Below are 22,208 nucleotides of genomic sequence, written 5' to 3'. Positions count from 1 at the left end.
CTTGAAACCGATGCGATTTCGAGAACTATAAAAGCTGGAAGTTTAATTTAAACATGCATGTTCAATAGAAGCCACCGAGGCTCATGGTTGCTTAGATAGAAAGTTGGGGATAAAAACGTGGAGATCTTGGAAACTACACATGTAGATTTTAGAAATGACAGCAAAGCTTAAGGAGCACAGCTCAGCATCCGGTTCCGTCCATTTCTTATACTCGCTAAAGTTTTGTTGTTTTTTAAAGCAATACAATTCAGGGGTATATGATCGATATGATACATCTTTTATCGCTTGAGTTTTTAAAGCACGAAAAACACTGTAGTGTTTTTTTAAGAATTCAGTGATATCATAACTTTCCTTTTCCACAGGAATTTGAATCTACTTTAATACGTTACGTGGATATATGTATATATATACATAGTTATTTTTTGGCGGCTGACACGCCTTAAGATATTATAATATATTATTATAATATATATTATATTATATTATTATATAATATATTATTATATATTATTATTATATATTATTATTATTACTATATATATATTATTAATGATTTGATATAAATTTAATAAACTTAGCTAAACTAAAAACGACATTTAACTGTTTAAGTACCAAATATGATTAATATTAAGTCAAAATGTAATTATTAAAACTGCATTTCGTCGGTAAAGTTCATTAAATTAATAGAGACATTTGAAGGTTAAAATATTTTTTATTAAAGTGAAGTATGAAAATGATATTATATGGCATGACAAATAATATTTAGTTATTATCATAACTCAATTTTTTGGACAGAGTTAATTAAATTGAAAGCGACTTATAACAGTTCAAATATTTAGAATTGCGCTATATACCCGTAAAAACACAGGGTGAATTTAACAAAATTTTATTTGCGCATGCGTGTAATTTTGGAAACGCCCATTGAAATTGAGGACGATCCATCTTATTGGTTTGTTTTCTCCATAATATATATATGTGTATGTATGGATTTCTTTTTTTGTGGTGTTTCCTTTGTTTTCGTTCCCTTATTGGTGGAAACACAGCCAAGTGTATTTCGGGATTTCAGGATTTTACAGTTGTCCACAGTTCGTTTTCTCACTCCTGCGTAAGCTTTGCCGATGTCACTATCAACGAAAACGGTGTTTCATATGCAATATTCGTATATTTTCTGTAACGAGACATTCTAGTGTTCAGATAAAAACGGGCATCTGTTAAATTTTTAAAAGAACTTCTGAGTGGTTGCTTCCTTATAACAGAACAACACAGTGTTAATTAACCTAATATTTTACAATCAAGGTACACTCAAATAAGTGTTGTGATGAAAAATATTTATTTTCGGCTGAAGTTTGAAATCTTTACAGTTGTAATTTGAAACCCATTACAAATTTAAAACATTAAAAAGGTATAAAAAGTTGCTAATTGATTAAAAAATGCGAAAACCAAATTTTGAACTGTCATCGGTAAGTGAACCCAAGTCCATTTAAAAACGGTGCTAGGACTGCAACGAATGTCAAAATTATTTATATTAAGCCTTAGTCTTAGATATAACTAGCTTTTGAATTTTACATTTTGGGAATACTACCTTGGCAGAGCACTACTTAAACATCAAGAACCGCTATAGCCGAGTGCCGCGACTATAAGATACCCGTTACTGTTTTAGACAATTTTAAAATATTAATTTTGCCATTGAACATTCCTAAAGCGCCACCTATTGTCGAAGAAAGGATGTTGAGTAACTGATAGTGACGTCACTGCCCATGTGGGACCTTATATCCTACATTTTGGTAAATCGAAATATATTGACAAAATTACGTTATACAAGGTCATTCGAAGACATTCATTATAATATTATGGACGCTACAGTTTTCCTGTTTGTGGGCGTTTAAATGGGCGTGGCAGAATGCTGAAATAAACTTGCGCTGCGAAGGGACCTCAAGAATCTTTCTGCTTAATCTCAACTTTATATCTCTTATGGTTCCTGAGATCTCAGCGTTCATACGGACGGACGGACGTACGAACAGACGGGCGGACAGAAGGACATGGCTCAATCGACTTCGCTATTGATACTGATCAAGAATATATACTATCTAGGGTCGGAAATGCTTCCTTATACCTGTTACATACAAAAAATTAAGTATACCATTTTACTCTATGAGTAACGGGTATAAAAAGAAGAATCGCTATACCGAGTGTCGCGACTATCAGATACCCTCTATTGTATTAATCATTACTTTTTACAGGCTATAACGTCACTGCTGGTGTGAGGCCTTATGTGCTACGACGGTTAACAAAACATATTTTATAACGACAAATTAAAACATAAGCCTGGACGCCAAATTTATTTTGCTAGTCCTTTCTATCACTTATAGTTTCCGTTTATAGGTTTAAAGTTTTCGCGTTTTGGAGTGTTATAATGTTGATCTTGTCATGTCAATTCGAATAAATGTTTAAATGCCGGGGACTCCACGAGTTAGAAAATTGAGTTTAAAAATGAGTATTCTATTAGTGATTTTGCAGCGCGAACAAGCAGGGCTTTAAAGCATACTATGCATCTATTACCATCTTAACCCTCTATTTATGTATTTAACACCAGAATTAAACATGTTCCATACATTTCTGTAATGATTAGGTTAAAAACATGTATATTAAAACAAGAAGAAACGCTATAGTTAAGTGCCTCGACTATAAGATACCCCTTACTGTTTTAACCAATATTATAAATTTCATTTTGCTTGCGATATTGACAAAGCTCCAACTTTTGTCAGAAAAAGCAAAAGTAGAAATTCACAATTCGCCACCTATAGTCAGAGCAAGCATGTTGAGTAACTGATAGTGACACAACTTTTTTGCTCTTATAGTTCCCGAGATTTTTTCATTGTTGGTTTTCCGGCTAGGTGGCAAAAAACAATTCGCATTTGGGGCATCATAAAAACCTACATGCTTTATCCGAACATTATATCATTTATAGTTACCGAGATATCAGCTTTTCTACAAAAAGCGAAAACCGTCTTTCGAGATTGGTGAGCGTAAAAGTGGGTGTGAATGATGAAATAATGGTACCACCATAAGATGCGCTGCTATCTCAAGTTTATGCATACTTAATTTCATTTAGTTTTCCATAATTTGTGGGCGTGGGAGGATGCTAAAAAAAACTTGCCCTGCGTAGAGACATGAAGAATCTTCACGCTTGATCTCATCTTTGTATCTCTTATAGTTCCTGAGATCTCAGCGTTTATATGAACAGACGGACGGACTGATCAATAGTATATATACTTTATAAGCTCGGAAACGGTTCCTTCTACCTGTTACATACTTTTCAACGAGTCTAGTATACATTTTTACTCTGCGAGAAACGGGTATAAAAAAATAATGTTCTTATTTGAAAAATCTTTGGTAACTCGCTAGATGTTAACTATAAATGTAAATCAATAATATTATGGTCTCCATAGTTCGCCTCGGTTAGTGGGCGTGGCCTAATGAAAAAACTTCTATAGAATATTAATGCTTAAGCCTAACGTCCCAAGATTTTCGGGTTTCTGAGTTGTTTGTGGTTTACAGTGAACGTGGCCGATGGGGAAAACTAATAATTATAGTTACCGAGCGAGGTTTGTGTGAAAAAATAATAGGCATTGGAGGCGTCATTAGAAACTACACACTTAATCCCAACTTTCAAACAATTAAAGTTACAAAGATCTCAGCGTTTCTACAAAAAGTGAATACCGTCTTCACCAAGCTCGGTGGGCGTAACAGTGGGCGTACCGGATAACGGTACCACCTTAAGATGCGCTGCCAAGTCAAGATTATACATGCTTTATCCCAACTTTGTAGCTCTACTAGTTCATGAGATTTAGGCTATTTTATTTTTTCGTGATTTGTAGGAATTAGAGTGGACGTGGCAGGATGCTGAAATAAACTTACGATGTGTAGGGAGCAAATAATCTGCATGATTAATCTTTGTATCTCTTATAGTTTGACTTGGCTATTGATCCTGATCAAGAATATATACACTTATAGGGTCGCTTCCTTCTACCTGATACATATTTATCACGAAATAAATATAAAAATAATAGTTTTTTAAAAAATTTTTTTAAATCTCTTGGTTTACGTAGAAACATAGTTGTAATTGTAATATCACGACTTAATGATTTTGTATCACTTTTGTTTCCACGGATACCATGCTTTTAGCCTCAAAAATAATTAGACAAGGTAAACTCAATTATCCGCACATTTCATTTCCAAATGTTAATCGTCAAGCAATTTAACCCAATTAAATATACATGATGTTATATGTGTAAACAAAAGACCATCACTTGCCCAGCACCAGCAGCGACAAGCTGTATAACAAAGTTTTTCCGCCCTCAAATAGAACACCTATTATTTGCCTGTTGACAGTAGCCACTCAAGCGAATTATTGCCAACTCATCAGTGGGTATTTTAGTCTATTTTTTATCTACCCTAGTATCTGCATTTCGTCAAAAGGCATATGCTCATGAATTCAACCCCCGTGAATCCAGAAACGTAATCGTTTTTGACTTTAATAGGTCTTCGTATGTACATTTAAATGACTGTATGAAAACACTCTTTCAATTTGAAATATGAAACCTGTACAAGCTATAGAGGAACGTTTGAGGCACTCCTTGTTTAAACAAACCACTCAAATTAATTAGGGATAATTGAATTTGTTGCAAATGCGCTTTGCTATTTATGTTGTGAAATTTCTTAAGCGACAGGTATATCTTGCTTGTCCATTTTGTTATTTTGTGCGAATTTGCGATGGGCTAATTTGTTTTAATCTGAGTAGCACTTTGAATTCAAGATATTAATATAACAATAAAAATTAGTATTGTTTGGAAACATGATACATGTAATAGAATAGATCGAATGAATTATATATACTCTTAGTCATGGTCAATAGCCGATTCTATTTAGCCATTCTATATATATATATATAATATATAATATATTATATATTATATATATTATATTCAAATATATAAATATATAATATATTTTATATTATATATAACAACCAGCTTAATGGTTTGCTTTCCATACAACACATATACATACATAATATAACGCGATAACCTCAGGCATGCTCATGCAGTCTAACGTACATATATATGAGTACATCTGCCAGATTGTTAACAATCTGCTGTTTTTCTAAATACTAACATAATTTTCTCATTATTTACCTCACTGGTTTGTAATTTGTTCAACCCTCGGCACCCCCACAAGTTAAGGAAACCGTAATCATTTGTTTCGCTTTCCGTTTGCAACTTTAGCGAGGGCATGCAGTAACAAAGGCATTAAGCCTAACAATCTGTACTTTATAACTTTTTTGCTAACCTTATTATCTCCAACGAAATGGTCTCTAGGGTCCTGCTCCTTTTCAATTATGCTATTCACACGCATTCTATAATTGAATAAGGGAGTTTTCACGTAAGAAAAGAGCGAAAGTCTGATTTCAATTTGTATGGAATAAATTGGCAGTAAAAGTTAATATAAATCATTTTTTGGAAATACCACTTTTATACAGGGCGCAATAGGTTTGGGTGGCAAAAAATATGATTTAATAATTTGACGATTTAAGTTTAAGTAAATGCAAGTTCTGGTTAGTAAATCAAATATTACCAAATTTAAGTAAAAAAATCTTCTTGAAAATTCAATAAAATGCTGTATACTGAAATGAATTATTGTTTCAAAGTAGTATTTGCCATTTTCGTTGTGTAACCCATCAGCAAGGAATTTATTTAAATTGGCAACTTATTTAACCCAAAAATTATTTTTAACAAGAAACGCTATATAGTTTCATGTGAGGTCTTATAACATACATTTTTCATAAATAGCGAAATAATGTTCCCATTTAAAAAATCTTTAGTAAATCGATAGATATTGACAAAAAAAGTTGTAAAAGGTCAAACGAAGACATTCATAATATTATTATCGACACCACAGTTTCCCGCGGTTTGTGTACGTTAGAGTGGACGTGGCCGGATGAAAACTTTTTAGCTTTTATAGTCCACGATATTTTCGCATTTTTATCACTTATCACTTATAGTTACCGAGATATCAGCTTTTCTACAAAAAGCGAAACCCTTCTTTCGAGCTTGGTGGTCGTAAGAGTGGGTGTGGTCTGACAATGATGCCACCTTAAGATTCGCTGGAATAGAGTGGGCAGGATGCTGTTATAAACTGGCGGTGCATAGGGACCTGAAGAATCTGTCTGCTTAGTCTCAACTTTGTACTTCTTCTAGATCCTGAGATCTCAGCGTTCACAAAGACAGTCGGACGGACGGACGGAAGGACGGACGGACGGACGGAGGGATGAACAGACGAACATGGCTTAATCAACTTCGCTATTGATACTAATCAAGAATTTATATACTTTTTAGGGTCGGAAACGCTTCTTTCTACCTGGTACATACTTTTCAACGAATTGAATATACCATTTTACTATACGCGTAACGGCTATAAAAAGATAGTACTCATATTAAAACCCAACATTGGAATCGTAAATCTTTTTATTATTTAAAATTATTACCGTATATTTATTTCAAATCCTTTTTTAAATGCCTATCCATTTAATAAAAAAAAAAAAGAAGAAGTAAGTTAGCCGACTAATGTTTCTAAAACCATTCTATAGGTTGGAAATAGTCCTTTTAACTGTTGCATAATTTTTAACGTATAGAAAATAACATGTATTTAATAATAATAGTTAAATGTTTAAATGATTTCGAATAAGACAAATTAATAATTATGAAACAAAAGGATCTCCAAGATTTATGTATTTATGTATTTATATAAAGTAAATCAGAATTCTACTTTCTAAGAAGGTAAAAATCAAGTTTACCTCTAACATACTACATTTCAAACTTTGTGACGAAAAATGATTTTATATTTATAAAAATATTTTCAGCGGTTTGCTTAAATGGTTTTAGTTCAAAAATGTTTAAATGACTGCCGTACTAGTGGCATCTGTTAATGGAATGGAAAACAGTCAAATGGCTCAAAGGTCAAATCACGTACGTATTTTATTATTGTGTATTTTCATGTCTTCTACCACATCTATAAGATGTAAAAGAACATTTCTGATTCCGTCCTCTTATCTAATCCAGCGTGCCGAACGAACATTTTTTAGACAGTTTTCTTTTAGTCTGTTTTCCCCATCTTATTTGTTTAAAGTTACTAAACAGATACAAGTATAATTTCCACTATGAAGTATATAAGATCGCTGTATTCCTAAGAACTGTAATAAAAACTGGGAGCGAAATTGTCTGAAGCTGGTGGATCTCAAGTTATTTATTACCCCCAAAATACTATTTGGCCTTTAATGTTAATGTTAAAAGTTTGTTTGGTTTTTATAGTTTTTTAAACCAACATTTTTTTTGAAGTTTTAACAAGAATGTAATTACGTATTTACATAGATATAGATAGATAGTTTGTCGACTATAAGATACCCGTTACTGTTTTACACAATTTTAAAATATTTATTTTGCTAGTGGAAATTCACAAGGCGCCACCTATTGTCAGAGAAAGCATGTTAAGTAACCGATAGTGACGTCACTGTCCATGTGAGGCCTTGTAACCTTAATTTCTTTATAAATAGCGAAATATTGTTCCGATTAAAAAAACCTTTGGCAAATCGATAGATAATAACAGAAATAAGTAAAAAATAAAAACGGTTTTCGCATTTTCAAGAAAACCTGATATCTCGGTAACTATAAGTGATAGAAAGTTCGGATTCAACATGTAGGTTTTTATGATGCCCCAAAAAAGAATTGTTTTTTTCCATCTAGCCACGCCCACCCTAACGCCCACAAAAACCGAAAAATCAAAAATTCCGGAAACTAAAAAAGCTAGAAAGTTGGCCTTAGGAATATGTATTTTAGAGATGCCACTGCAACTTCTCACGAGTTTTCATCCTGCCACGCCCATTCTAACGCCCACAAACCGCGGAAAACTGTGGCGTCTATAATAATATTATGAATGCCTTCGTTTGAACTTGTATAGCTTATTTCTGTTAATATCTATCGATTTATCAAAGATTTTTTAAAACGGAACATTATTTCGCTACTTTTGAAGAAATTTAGGTTATAAGGCCTCACATGGGTAGTGACGTCACTATCAGTTACTCAACAGGCTTTCTCCGACAATAGGTGGCGCTTGGGGAATTTCCACTTGCAAAATGAATAATTTAAAATTGTGTAAGACAGTAACGGGTATCTTATAGTCGAGGCACTCGACTACAGCGATTCCTCTTGTTTTTAATTGATACTTTTTGTGAGGAAAGTGTCAATGAAATAGACCCATTGAGATTTCTTAACTTTTCATGAACATTGACGCATTTTGCGTGGAAGTTATTAGGCAATAAAAACAAAAAGTAATTTTATTTAGCCTTATCCAATTTCAAGTAACGAGTGTTTATTTAGTTCATTCTTTTTTACATTAGAAATTCCTGTTTTCTGTATGCCCATATATTCGAGTTAATGCGTTTAAGAGGAAAATGACAGTTGTAAGGGTTTCGTGTAGGTTAAAATGCAAGAAATCTATCCCTGAGGAATAATTTCCTACGTGCTTGGAGTTTTTAGTTGTTTGTTTTAAAAGAAATCAACTGAATGTCTAGAGTCTACTACTTTGAACTATTTTTACCACACAGGCAAATACTTCTTTGTAGCAAAAATAAAAATTAGTTTATTTATGTGACATAATATAAATTATGACAAATTATTTTATATTTTTTGGAATAGGAATTTAATTATATTAATTTTATGATTTCACATTTTACATATTCATATATGAACGCCTATAACTTAAAAGAAACCAATGACTATGTCACAAACAGGTAAATAAAATAAAAACCTATTTAAAAAAAACTATTCTAAAAAGTACAATAAAATAAAGGCACGCACTCAGTTTTGTATCTTTGGGTGGTTTTTTTGGTGGTAGATTGAAACAGTATTGTTGGCGCAGGCCCGGCGAAGAAAATAAATGGCTAGGGTGCCATACTTCTTTGTAGCAAAAATAAAAATTAGTTTATTTATGTGACATAATATAAATTATGACAAATTATTTTATATTTTTTGGAATAGGAATTTAATTATATTAATTTTATGATTTCACATTTTACATATTCATATATGAACGCCTATAACTTAAAAGAAACCAATGACTATGTCACAAACAGGTAAATAAAATAAAAACCTATTTAAAAAAAACTATTCTAAAAAGTACAATAAAATAAAGGCACGCACTCAGTTTTGTATCTTTGGGTGGTTTTTTTGGTGGTAGATTGAAACAGTATTGTTGGCGCAGGCCCGGCGAAGAAAATAAATGGCTAGGGTGTTTGATACATACTGACACAAAATTAATTGATTAATAAAAAAAACATTTTAAAATCATTTTCAAGCTCAAAAGTTTATACAATTCGTTATAAAAATAATAATAGAGTGCTTTTTTTTTTTTGGTGGTAGATTGAAACAGTATTGTTGGCGCAGGCCCGGCGAAGAAAATAAATGACTAGGGTGTTTGATACATACTGACACTAAATTAATTGATTAATAAAAAAAACATTTTAAAATCATTTTCAAGCTCAAAAGTTTATACAATTCGTTATAAAAATAATAATAGAGTGCTTTTGCTCTGCTGTGACGATTTCATTAAGATACTTTTGTAAGTCTATTTTGCCAAAATAGTCAGAAAAGATCGGAAAACCCGATCAAAACAAATTAAAAAATTAAATAATCTCACTGTCGTTGAATTTGCCTTTGTGCTTTTTACCCTACGAATGACGGTTATAAAAAATTTGGCCTTACATAATGCTGCTCCAACAAAATCATAAAAATATAACAAAATCTATAAATATAACAAAATTCTATAATTATTGCAATTATGGTTTTATTTAGTAATTTTTCTTAGTTCTTGATGTAATTAAGTATTAATAATTTAGCTCAGATCAATTTTTCTTTACGGAGTACCGATTGTGACCTTGTTTATCGAAAGTTTAATATATTTTTAATATTTTAGGTAAGCTCCGTTTCTCTTTACGGAGTACCAATTGTTTCCTTGTTTATCGAAGGCCAGGAGCGCCTCTGCTTGGCCCAAATCTCAAATACTTTGTTAAAGCAATTCAGCTATAATGAGATACATAACAGAAGAGTTGCGCTTGGCATTACTTGTGTACAATGTACTCCCGTACAATTGGAGATATTAAGAAGAGCTGGTGCTATGCCAGTAAGTTCACGACGATGTGGAATGATAACACGAAGGGAAGCGGAAAGATTATGCAAGAGTTTTTTGGGTGACAATACTCCGCCTAGACTACCTGACGACTTTGCATTTAACGTTCAGCACAAATGTGCTTGGGGCTGCCGTGGATCTTTCCTACCTTCTCGTTACAACTCATCCAGGGCAAAATGTATAAAATGTTCATATTGCGGAATGTTTTTTTCGCCCAATAAATTTATTTTCCATTCACATCGGATAACGACCAATGACAGGTATGTACAGCCCGATGCGGCGAACTTCAACTCTTGGCGAAGGCACATGACTTTAAGTGGAAATCCGTGTGATGAAAAAATAATTCACGAATGGGAAGATGTAAAAGCTATGTTTAATGGCGGCACAAGAAAGCGTATTGTTAGCAGCACCGTTAGTAATCGAAGCCTGGATTCGCCAACGCCTTCGGTGACTACTAAAACGGGTGTTGTAAACAGCTCATGTAGTTCCCCAACGAATTTTGATAGAGATACCAAGGAAGGCGGCGGGGATTCAGAGTCTCAACTCCCACAACGACAGATTGATAGCCAATACAATTATAGCTCTGTAGCTGCAGCCGCTGTGGTTGGAGTTACGGCGGTTGCAGCTGCAACTGTTGGCGTACCTTTCAATTTGCATGGATCTGCCGTCCTATCACCTATGCAATCCCTTCGAAGCGAACGGGACATTTCCCTAATGCCAATCTCTAGAAACTTTGTAGTGGACTACATGTGGCAGCAAAAGGACCAACACTATCAGCAACAGTATTGTAAAAAATTCAGTACCAGTGAACCCAGCGAACCAAGTCTTGACTTGGAATCCTGCCAACGTTCATGGGTTAGGCCCGACGGTAATATTCCGTTACCGAATGAAAATACAGTTCGTCTTACGGATAATTCATCTTTTAATATAAAAAACGATTCACACTCATCTATAATTATTAAAAACCATAATCTCTCTGGAGTTGCGAGCAGCGGGATAAGCATTTCCGATTACAATATCCCATCAATTCTTAACTGCTCTGCTTTTAAACCAGTCGTCGCTTCGACAGCAATTGTGTCAACCTCTTTATACACAAGATCCAGTGATTCAAAACGGACCGAATATATCCACCCAAAGCAAACTACGAGAACCACAACGGTCTTAACCCATAATAGTATTTCGGGTTCTTCGCACCATATCATAGATCATGAGACATTTTCGCCAATTATAGAGAAAGTTCAATCTAATATGGAGAGTAAATAAAATATTTTAATTTCCGTTAAGCCAATTCTTATTAATAAAAACCTTTTTTCAGAAAAGCCATCTGTTAGCGATAATGATGACGAACTGGTGGATATCGAGACAACGGAAGACGAGGGAAAGTTCATAAGTCAACAAATTCACGTTTCCCATACACCTGCCGACATTGTATCTGAAAGCGAAAGTACTAGCCTTTCTCCATCTACAAGTACAAATATTGATGTAGAGGGCGACGTCGATGTAGATGTCATAACAACAGATGCTGAAGATCAAACAGAGTTAAATCCAAATCGATGCTCAATTGAAAATACAAGTCACTCTCTATCAATTTTCCAAACTGAGAAGATACAAATTTCCGGTTCATCTTTAAATTCAAAATCAATTTTAGATAAAGAAGTTAAACTATCAGAGGTATTAAAACTAATTTACTAAGAAATCTGAACGAACTTCTACTTGACTTTAAAAACTTTACAAATATAACTAACTGATCTTCATCACAAGTATTAAGTACCGTTTTCGTAATATTGCTTAAAATTTTATGCAAAGGCATTCGCGCAGCAGAAGTTTTTCAGATTAGCATGTATACTTTGTTTCTTAAATCACACCCCTAACAATTAGATAAAATCCACTGTTTTAACTAAGAAAACACCTAAGTATTACTTTAACAGAACATCCTGCATTATAAATTAAAAAAGAATATATTTTCTTTCGTTTCAGAACGCAAAAAGATTTAATGGGCATTTAAAAATTATAGCTCGCCGAAAAACAGATAAAATACAGCACGATCGAAGTCTTTCCAGATTAGTAAATGATAAATCGCTGTCGAACACTTCAGCCACCAAAGAAATATCATCCAGCTTGCAAATACAGCAGCGAGTTGCCTTTCCAGTGTTTTTTAAGTCGCACTTGCATTCTTTTTGTCCGCAATCTCGGCAGGCGAATTTCAATCCTAATTCTGTGACGGAATCACATAAATGGAGCTGCCCAGTCGGCAGCATTGGATCAGTATGTTGTTACGAAACATCCGTAAATGAAAATTGTGCAAATTTGAAGTAACTTTAAAAAAATAAAAAAAAATGACGTATAAAAACATTTACGCTAATGCTCAATGGTTTAGAGTATTATTTTATCCGTGCCTGAAAAGTAATTAAAATAATCTTAAAATATTTAGACGTAAAAATTAACAATTTGCTTCATTTAATCAAGTTTATTTTAAGAGTTTTAAGAAGACTTAAAAATAGAAATTAATAAAACCATTTATGACTACACAAAAAATATAAATCGGCTTAAAATATAGAATACTGCAATGCAAAATTTTCAATTCAAGCAGCTTGTTACTGCGTTATAGTGGGCGAGGCTGCATGAAAATACCGGATAATGGTTCACCATAAGATGAGCTGGCGTCTTAAGAATATACAATATACGCGCGACTCCCGTTGCTTGACGTGCAACTGCCCAACCCCCGCCCAACCAACTGAGGGACGCAACCGTCTGATGTACGGTTCAAAGCACAGGGATAGATCCGAGTGAATTAGTAAAGATATGAGGAAAAGTTAGTTTTGTAATAAATAGATTATAAACGACAATTCTAACGTGTTTATAATTGGGTATCACAAACAACTTTACCTTTAATCACAATAATAATAATCTGGTCATGCCCAGACATAAAGTTTATTAAGCATCTCTAAAAATAATTAGATAGGAGAGTGTAATAAAAGAACATAAACATTTTAAATGTGATTAATGCAGCTTTTTTCATTGAGCCCGAAGTTAGTGAAATCATAAAACAATAGTTCGATTGATCGATACAATCATTGAAAACTTTATTAACAAGTTTAATGCATTTTTAAATCTACTCCTCCAAACACTAGTCTTTTCAGTGTTAAATACATCCGGTGCGTCCAATTATCTTTCTTATAAAATACTTAAATTTTAGGTAAATATAAATTAAAGCTACAATTTCATAAAATATGTTCAAGCTAAATTTAATTTCAACAGAAAGCAATGTAACCATTTCTGATTTGAACCTTTTGAACTTTCGACATAAATAGGCTCATAAATAAATATGTAAATATAAACGTCTACATAATCGCGGTCCGGTCTGACCCATCGATAGTTTTTAGAGAATCGCGATGGCTCATTGACAATATTCCATTTTTATTCCGATTTCTCTGAATGAGTGCCCCTAATTTTTGGTTGCCCACGAAAGATTTGCGTTTTTAAATCGCTATAAAAAAAAACGTGTAACGGACCGGTCTGACCCATCGATAGTTTTTAGACAATCGCGATGGCTCATCGACAATATTCCATTTTTATTCCAATTTCTCTGAATGAGTGCCCCTAATTTTTTGTTGCTATCGAAGGTTTGCGTTTTTAAATCGCTATAAAAAAAACGTGTAACGGACCGGTCTGACCCATCGATAGTTTTTAGACAATCGCGATGGCTCATCGACAATATTCCATTTTTATTCCAATTTCTCTGAATGAGTGCCCCTAATTTTTTGTTGCCCGAGAAAGATTTGCGTTGTAAAATCGCTATAAAAAAAAACGTGTATATTAATTTTTTTTATTGTATAGCCTCAACGTTGTGGTTTATGTATGAAACACCACTTCGATTATATGGCTGCCTCGGCTGTCTTTATGGCATTAGACGGAGGTATTTGGTTAAAATCGACGGATTGTCACACTTTCGGCCACCGCAGCAATATTTTCAACCGACCGAACTGGACGAACACGTAAACGTGTTGTTTTATCCATCAACGATCTAGTCTCACGCACACGCTGGAAGGCGCTTGTTTTTCCGAATTTTGACCTCAATTTTCTTGCAGTTTCGGTTAAAGGCTCTTCACTTTGAAAGAAAGATTTCAATACTTCCAAATTTTTTTCGAGCGTAAATTTAACGTTTTCGTAAACCGCAAACCTTCTACTAAATATCTGACACATTGACAATGACATTGGAAATGTCAAAGTCAAAATATGCCAATAAGCAAACGCTACATGGGCCACATTGTATATAATGTATAGGGCTGTGCTGAAAGTGTGCCATTTACATGCTGATATGAAATATATGTATGTGATCTACCATTGTCGAATAATAGTTTTTATTATGTATATTGTTTATGCTTAAATTTTATTAAGATATTTCACTTATCCCTAACAAGGAGATGGTTTTAGATTGGTACTGACCTTATGTAAATTATTTTACGCTTAGGGTTGTGTTCCATTCCTATAGTACCATTTCCGATGTTAATTATATTCAACGTAATCATTTCGATAAGACCCGATTCATTTTACTGTCAATCATATCCCACTCCTAATTTGACGTGATTTTCAGAAAAATAAAATTATTGGAAAACGCCAACAATAAATTTGTCTACTTATAAGTATTGAAATTAAAAAAAACAACTTAACAAAAACCGAATGATATATATGTATATACACACAAATTTGTAATATATATCTATATATATATATATATATATAAATATTCGTATGTATGTGTTTGCATAAGTGGTATATACAAAAAATTTTTATATTAAATAGAAACAGGAATTTAGTTTCTTTTCCTTCAGGGGAGAATTTTTATATAATTGTTTTGGAAAATTACGGTAACTACTAAGTTCGGAACATAATTCAAGAAGCTTAAAACTCCAAACCTAAGCCAAACAGTACAGAAATGGATACGACGCCACATAATGCCAGGTACGTGTGGGTAGCTTGGCAACAATTTAAATATACCCAGTTAAATTTGAATACATATATTTGAATAAACAAGATTTTAAAAAATCAATTTGCCAGGAAATAAGAATAAGAATTGTAACTATGACAATTGCGATATTGAAATTCTTATTTATAAAAAAATTGTTTACCTTAGATACTCGAGAGCGGATCTTTTGGCATTACGATACGAAAGTAAAAGTCGACAGCGCCCACCATGTACAAATCGAACTGAATTACAGACACTGTCTTTTTGGAAAAGGGATTTAAATGCTGTTTCACTAAGTGTGACCAACAATTATCTAAATCAAAATAAGAACCGCCTTTCTCCGGAGACAGATAATTCGAGTCTAAATTGTTCCAGTAGCGGCTCAATAAGTTCACGTCGTGCTATGAGAAATCGAGAGCGGGCGAATAGTTATTATCAGCGTTTTGCACCCTCTGATTCCCTTCAACTATGCGGGGAAGATAAGGAGAAAGATGCGTCGACACATGGACAGTCCTTTAAGTCATCAATCCTTGATCATCGCAGCATTTCATCCTCGCACTTAATGCCAGCATTTGCAAAGAAGCGTTTCGTTGCGGCGACCGGAAGCAACAGTGCAGAAAACAACGAGGCAGCTGTTAGTATTTGCGATGATGGCATAGGGGCATCTCAAAGAAAGGAAAGCAAGGGAAAAGCATCTATTTCCCCTACTAGAAAGAGCAACGAGCAGGATAATTCTGAAACACGTCTAAATTATGTACAGTCGGATCACGAGCAATGTTTATCATCTTCGCCAACACTTTCAGCATCCCGCCAGGAAAGACGTATCGGTAGTGGTCGGTTACTACCTAGAAGTGACAATTGGGAATACAAAAGCCTTAAAGCCAAAGAGCCCAACAGTGAGATCGAAAAGGACATGTCACTAAATGGAAGTGGAGGAGCATGCGGTGCTAGTCAGTACAATCAAAACCAACATCGCAATCGCACATTCAGTGGAAGATTAATCGATCGCGTTCTTGAACACTCAGACCGTCGTTTTCAATATGACACAAAAAGGTCAGTAGATCGGCAAGGCGCAAGTAATCGACGAGTATCTAATAAGGAGTCAAGTTCTCGTGGTAAGCGGGCAAACTCATATCATATTTATGAAGAACCAGAATGGTTCAGTGCAGGACCAACATCACAGCTAGAAACTATTGACCTACACGGCTTCGACGACTTGGAAAACAATGAAGAAAGTTTCGATACGGAAGATCGAAATGAAGAATTTCCGCAACTTGATACAAAGTTGGTTGCTCAACGAAACAATGATGTAGTTTCAAGAAGGAGTAGCAATGTCAGTTTAAGCTTAAGCGACGCAAATCCAAGTAACGATATAAAAGACACTGGAGAAAATATACTGAATTTCATTCAAAATACATCGGAAATGAGCAAACACAATAAAAACCAGCCAAGTCAGTTGCAGTACAGCCAAACTTCTGAAAGTGAATTTAATTTTGATGCATTTCTTAACATGCATCCTTTGGATAATTCTCTAATGGTAAATATGCTGTGAAATTCCTGAGCATTTCATATTTTTATATTAGAAACTACATTGAAACGATGCTTCGTTTAGTTGAATTCGTTTAGTTACATATTTCTTTATGGATTATTTTTTTACTTTAAACAGAGTAATGACGGTATTGAAAAAAATGAAACGAAGGCGACTTCACGTTTTAGTCGATGGTTTCGACATAAAGAGCCTGAGACTCTCAGTTTGGGAGATCTTCATACTCAAGAAAAACTTGGTAAGTCGATATTCTTACTTCTTAATTTAACTATCTTGCTGACCAGCACCTATCTTCATATTTAAGGTATTCCAAGTGTCAAAGAATTAGAAGCACAAATGACTAAAATGGACATAAAGACGGATTCTGTGAGTCCAGTAGCCGGACCATTCCCTCAGATAGTTGAAGCTGAAAAACCAATTTCTAGAGACACGGAGGCCTTCAAAAAACTACTACAGCAGTTGGGTTCTCAGACCAAACAGCCTCATTCTGGCAATGACGTTTACCATACAAATACAATACATGACCAGATTGAGTCAAATCATAGTCATAAGGTAAATGACTGTCATCCGCAGCAACCTGCGCTAAATGCTTATGTGCCAAACATACCGAGTAATAATCACGTACATACCCAAAATCGTATGGAAATCGAACATCTAATTCAAAGTAAGATTTGTATTAAAAATATTATTTATTTTCGCCCCTAGCTTTTTTGCGCCTAGTTATGAGGTCAAATCCTAATTATATGTTATTGGTAGAGTATAATGTATTCGTTGAAGTGTATGTGACAGGTAAACGGAAGTTTTCCTGATCTCATGAAGTTCACATTCTTGATCAGGATCAATAGCCGAATCGTTTCAGCCGTGTCTGTCTGTCAGTATGAGCGCTAAGGTCTCATTAACTACGCACGTGTTAAACACGCGCAAAAAGCGAAAGCGATTGGACATATATTAGCAAAATCGATTTATCCATGTTTATCCGTTTTCGGTTTGAACGCGGGGATCTAGGGAAGTATCGAAGGACCAGAAAGTAGGATTAAGCATATTAAGTGGACATGCCAGTAAAACTGCGACTGCTGACTTTTATCCTTTAGATTACTTCGATATTACTTTAATATCAAAGCACGCAATACATTTTGTTAGTTTATTTCAGCATTTTTCCACGCCCATTCTAACGTCCACAAATCACGGAAAACTAAAATGGTATTATTATTCGAATACGCCAGCCAAGCCGGAAAGACGGTTTTCGCTTTTTGTAGAAAGGCTGATATCTCGTTAATATAACAGATAGAAATTTGGGATTAAGCATGCAGTTTCTAATAATGCCCCCAAATGCCACGCCTACTCTAACGCACACAAATATTATAGTCTATGTCTTCGTTTGACCTTGTATTAACAGATTATGAACTATAAAAGATACAAAGTTGAGATTAAGCAGACAGATTCTTGAGGTCCCTACGCAGCGCAAGTTTATTTAATATTATTATTTATCAGCATCTTACCGCGCCCACTCTAACGCCCATAAATCACGAACTAAAAACCTCAGAAACTGTTAGAGCTAGAAAATTGGGATTAAGTATGTGTTCTCTTGAGATGGCAGCGCATCTTAATGTGAAACCACTATCCGGCCACGCCCACCACGCTCGAAAGACGGTTTTCGAAGAAACGCTGAGATCTTAGTAACTATAACTGATAAGTTGGGATTAAGCATGTAGTTTTTAATGATGCGTATTATTTTTTCACCATCTGACCACGCCTACCCGAACGCCCACAAAATGCGGAAAATCAAAAACGCTCAAATCTCGGTAACTACAAGAGCTAGGGAGTTCCGAGTTCAAAGCGGTTTTTATCTCCCACAAACCGCGGAAAACTGTGGCGTCCATTATATTAAAATTTATGTCTTGGTTTGACTTTGTATAATATTTCTACTTTATATCGATCGATTTTCAAATCGGAACATTATTTCGAAATTTATGTAATAAGGCTTCATGGGAAGTGACGCCACCATTAGTCAACATGCTTTGTCTGACAAAAGGTGGCGCTTTGTGAATTTCCACTAGCAAAATGAATATTTTAAAATTATAAAACAGTAACGGGTATCTCATAGTCGCGGAATTCAACTATAACGTTTTTTCTTGTTTTTAATTATAAATAGGACTCGTTTGCGGAGACGTTTCATTGGACTTTTTGGAAAAGGAGTTGAGTAATCCGAGCACTCCAGTCACCGCAAAAGAAGTTATTTCAACGGTCCTCCGTGAATATTCCCATAGTAAAAAAAATCTTATGGCCATGGGTGAACTCAACATCTTTAATCCTTCAGCTCTTCAAGCTCAACAGATCCAGCAGCGTTACTCTGAAGGTTTGTATTACAAGTCTTATAGGTATATTAAAAGTTAAAGTTTAATGCTTTTAGCATGCATTAATATGCATTATGCATTAATTTGGTAATGTATTTGGTTTGTATACCTGTTACTCGTAGTGAAGTATAAAGAAACAGGTTTTCAGCACGGCCACAGAATGTGAAAAACTAGGAGGGCGGACATCTCAGGGCTATATGAGCTAGAAAAGTTAGATTTAACATGCTTATTGTTGGGATGCTAATTCAAGGTGGTTTCATCATCTGGCCAAGCTCGCTCTAACGCCAATATTATATTGAGGTTAATTTATTGGTAGCATATATTGACGCCGTGTACAATTTCACCAGCGGCACTTATTATCAGAATATTGTTTATAAACTGATGGGGACGTCACTGTCCATATGAGGCCTTATAAGCCACTAAAAAATATTCTGAATGTACTTTAATTCATTTACATTGAATCCGATGTTTATATTTTATTACAGATTTGCTTCCTCAAAATACATCTAATCATACAATTAACCAGCTTATGGCTCACGGTACATCGCCACCTCCCTTAGCTTTTACTCCTACATCAGTTCTAAGGAAAATGACAGCCGATAAAGAGGCAACTCAAACACTATGTTCATCTCATAGCCTGCAGACGCCATATTTAAACTCACAGCATGTCAAGCAAATAAGTACGCACAAAAATGTACATGAATCGCAGCCGACTGCCACTATGGCCGCACAGCCCCGAATGATATTAGGCGGTGGGAACTTTGCCATTGGACTTAATAACCAAATGCCGCAGTGTCGTAATCAACAAGTGTTAAAATGGGCCACCGGTAACATGCATGTCGTGCAAGGAAAATCTTTTGGTAAGTCAAGAAACAGTATGGAATATTCTATTACAAACAAGAATGGATGTTAGGTTAACCAATCTCGCGAGCAAGAATTTGTTTATTTAGGGATAATAACATTTAATGAATTACTCATTGATAAATCAAGAATATCAAAGAATCTAGTAAAAATTGATCAACGCTACTGCATCATGTGTATTTAATGATTATCGATAGGATAATATAAGGATAAATTGTTATTTACAAACCTATTCCTGCCCTCAGACAAAAATACACATCTTAAGGACCAGGATCAGATTGGGTTTCCTGGTAAACAAAGCCCACGAATTCTGATCAATATGATATAGGAGCTGTTGAGGAAAAGTGGTTAAGATCTCACAGTTACCTATGCTTCTTTTCTTTATGGTTATATTTGATAAGGATTTTTGCCGCTTTCACTTTCCCGATTAACAATCGTTATTCTAAAAACTGGTTAATTTTTTTGTTCATTTTAAATGCATGGGGTGTAGAAGTGCTCTTATGGATTTTGGTAAAATGAAATCGTATTTGTGTGGAAGTTTTTCTGAATTGGTATTGATAAAAACCCCTATGCTATGGTTGCAAAAAAGGGGCCATTTGTAGAGCTACAAAGCAACGCAAAACAAATAAATATGCGCATGTATTGTTGTATTTGTGTTAGTAAATGAATCAATAGCGAAGTCGATTGAGCCATGTCCGTCTGTCCGTCCGTCCGTATGAACGCTGAGATCTCGGGAACTATACAAGATACAAAGTTGAGATTAAGCATGGAGATTCTTGAGGTCCCGGGACAGCTCGGAAAGTTCAGATTTAGCATGTTCGGATTAAGCTTGTAGGTTTTTATGATGCCCCAAATGCGAATTGTTTTTTACCGATCAAGCCACGCCTACCCTAACGCCCACAAAAACAAAATGCAAGAATCTCGTGAACTAAAAGAGCTAGAAAGTTAGGCTTAGGAATATGTATTTTAGAGATGCCACTTCATCCGACCACGTCCACTCTAACGCCCACAAACCTCGGAAAACTGTGGCGTCTAGAAATTTAGGTTATAAGGCCTCACATGGGCAGTGACGTCACTATCAGTTACTCAACATGCTTTCTCCGACAATAGGTGGCGCCTAGCAAAATGGATATTTTAAAATTGTGTAAAACGGGTATTTTATAGTCGCGGCACTCGACTTTAGCGTTTCGCCTTGTTGTTTATTATTTTAATTTAAGGTTAAAAATGGGTCTGGGCATTAGGTAAACAAAATTTAAAATGGCTTTACTTCTTTAATTTTTTTTCACTCGTTTATCTTAGGTCGTCCAATACTGAAAGGAAGCCTTAATTCATTGCCGCAACAAAATTCCACAGTTCCCTTTAGTAGCCATAAAATTGAAATGCCTACAGTTCATCAACAACAGCAGATGCAGCCACCCCACCAACTCAGGTTTAAATCTACCCAATCTGTGGAATCAGCTTTGAGTACTGAAAATGTGCATCAAAACATGTCATCTCCTGTTGGATGGTACCAACTTTTCCTGCAACATCAGCAGAATCAGATACGACAACAGCCTAGACATAGGCTAATTTATGGAGACGTGCACCGTCAATCGAATATACAAATGTCTTCGCCTGCTCCAAGTAAGAAACTTACATTTAAACTACCAGATAAGACTACAAGATATCTAATTAAATTGTAGATTTTTCTGACAACTCCGATCCTGGAAATATGATAAAAAATAATAGCATTACTACTTCCGCATACCACAGGGATGAGAGGATACAATCACCAACCAATAATCAATTGGCACAATGGTTTTCCCCGGAGCTTCTTGCAAAAGCTTCAGCTGGAAAACTGCCGCTTTTAAATATGAACCAAGCGCTTAGTTTAGAAGAATTTGAACGTAGTATTCAACATTCCTCAGCCGTCGTGCATAATTAATTATTTAAGAAATTTTCAACTTTAAAAGAATACAATTAAATATTTAATTGATCAAATATTTTAATGTTTGAGATTCATATTGGTTTATGCTTAGGAATGTGTGTATATTGTCACGATCCTTATTTAAAATGGGTACAAAATTAAAATTTTGAGCTATAGCTGTAGTTTTCTATAAATTAACTAAAACTATTTAAAGTATTTACAGATTCATATTGTAAGAAATATTTTACTGTAAATAATACACAACCAATTATTAAAGCTCAAAAAATGTGTGCACTTTCAACTCATCTCAGTGGATTAGGATCTACTATATTCCAT

The 22,208-nt window shown here is 34.6% G+C and overlaps 2 protein-coding genes across 3 annotated transcripts; both read left to right on the top strand.

Annotated features, from left to right (window-relative positions):
• The first annotated feature begins 1,112 nt into the window (after positions 1 to 1,112).
• On the top strand, positions 1,113 to 12,666 carry LOC108102306 (SKI family transcriptional corepressor 1 homolog-B). 2 transcript variants are annotated; one of them, XM_017207066.2, is made up of 5 exons: positions 1,113 to 1,460; positions 6,920 to 7,025; positions 10,027 to 10,499; positions 11,555 to 11,910; positions 12,217 to 12,666. In XM_017207066.2, exons 3-5 carry the CDS (start codon positions 10,493 to 10,495, stop codon positions 12,553 to 12,555), a joined length of 702 nt encoding a protein of 233 aa, XP_017062555.1. In that variant the 5' UTR covers positions 1,113 to 1,460; positions 6,920 to 7,025; positions 10,027 to 10,492; the 3' UTR covers positions 12,556 to 12,666. The 2 variants fall into 2 exon arrangements, with proteins under 2 accessions (XP_017062555.1, XP_017062554.2); XM_017207065.2 differs by having other exon boundaries at positions 10,027 to 11,494.
• A 2,131-nt stretch (positions 12,667 to 14,797) lies between these two features.
• Positions 14,798 to 21,946, top strand: LOC108102369 (eukaryotic translation initiation factor 4E transporter). The gene is made up of 9 exons (XM_017207287.2): positions 14,798 to 14,882; positions 15,049 to 15,201; positions 15,374 to 16,742; positions 16,872 to 16,989; positions 17,056 to 17,415; positions 18,904 to 19,107; positions 19,591 to 19,965; positions 21,266 to 21,589; positions 21,649 to 21,946. The coding sequence occupies exons 2-9, from the start codon at positions 15,176 to 15,178 to the stop codon at positions 21,888 to 21,890; spliced, it is 3,018 nt and encodes a 1,005-aa protein (XP_017062776.1). The 5' UTR covers positions 14,798 to 14,882; positions 15,049 to 15,175; the 3' UTR covers positions 21,891 to 21,946.
• The last annotated feature ends 262 nt before the right edge of the window (positions 21,947 to 22,208 follow it).

This window comes from Drosophila eugracilis, unplaced genomic scaffold, assembly GCF_018153835.1.
Source record: "Drosophila eugracilis isolate 14026-0451.02 unplaced genomic scaffold, ASM1815383v1 contig_340, whole genome shotgun sequence".
NCBI lineage: Eukaryota > Metazoa > Arthropoda > Insecta > Diptera > Drosophilidae > Drosophila > Drosophila eugracilis.
This window is presented reverse-complemented; position numbering and strand designations above follow the sequence as displayed.

What these genes read in the sequence shown, in the direction of transcription:
- LOC108102306 (XM_017207065.2), top strand. Translation starts at nt 6,957, where the DNA reads ATGACTGCCGTACTAGTGGCATCTGTTAATGGAATGGAAAACAGTCAA. An exon ending in AGTTCAATCTAATATGGAGA is followed by an intron (nt 11,495 to 11,554) that starts GTAAATAAAATA and finishes ACCTTTTTTCAG; the next exon opens with AAAAGCCATCTGTTAGCGAT. An exon ending in AAGAAGTTAAACTATCAGAG is followed by an intron (nt 11,911 to 12,216) that starts GTATTAAAACTA and finishes CTTTCGTTTCAG; the next exon opens with AACGCAAAAAGATTTAATGG.
- LOC108102369 (XM_017207287.2), top strand. Translation starts at nt 15,176, where the DNA reads ATGGATACGACGCCACATAATGCCAG. An exon ending in CTTTGGATAATTCTCTAATG is followed by an intron (nt 16,743 to 16,871) that starts GTAAATATGCTG and finishes TACTTTAAACAG; the next exon opens with AGTAATGACGGTATTGAAAA. An exon ending in TCATACTCAAGAAAAACTTG is followed by an intron (nt 16,990 to 17,055) that starts GTAAGTCGATAT and finishes TTCATATTTAAG; the next exon opens with GTATTCCAAGTGTCAAAGAA.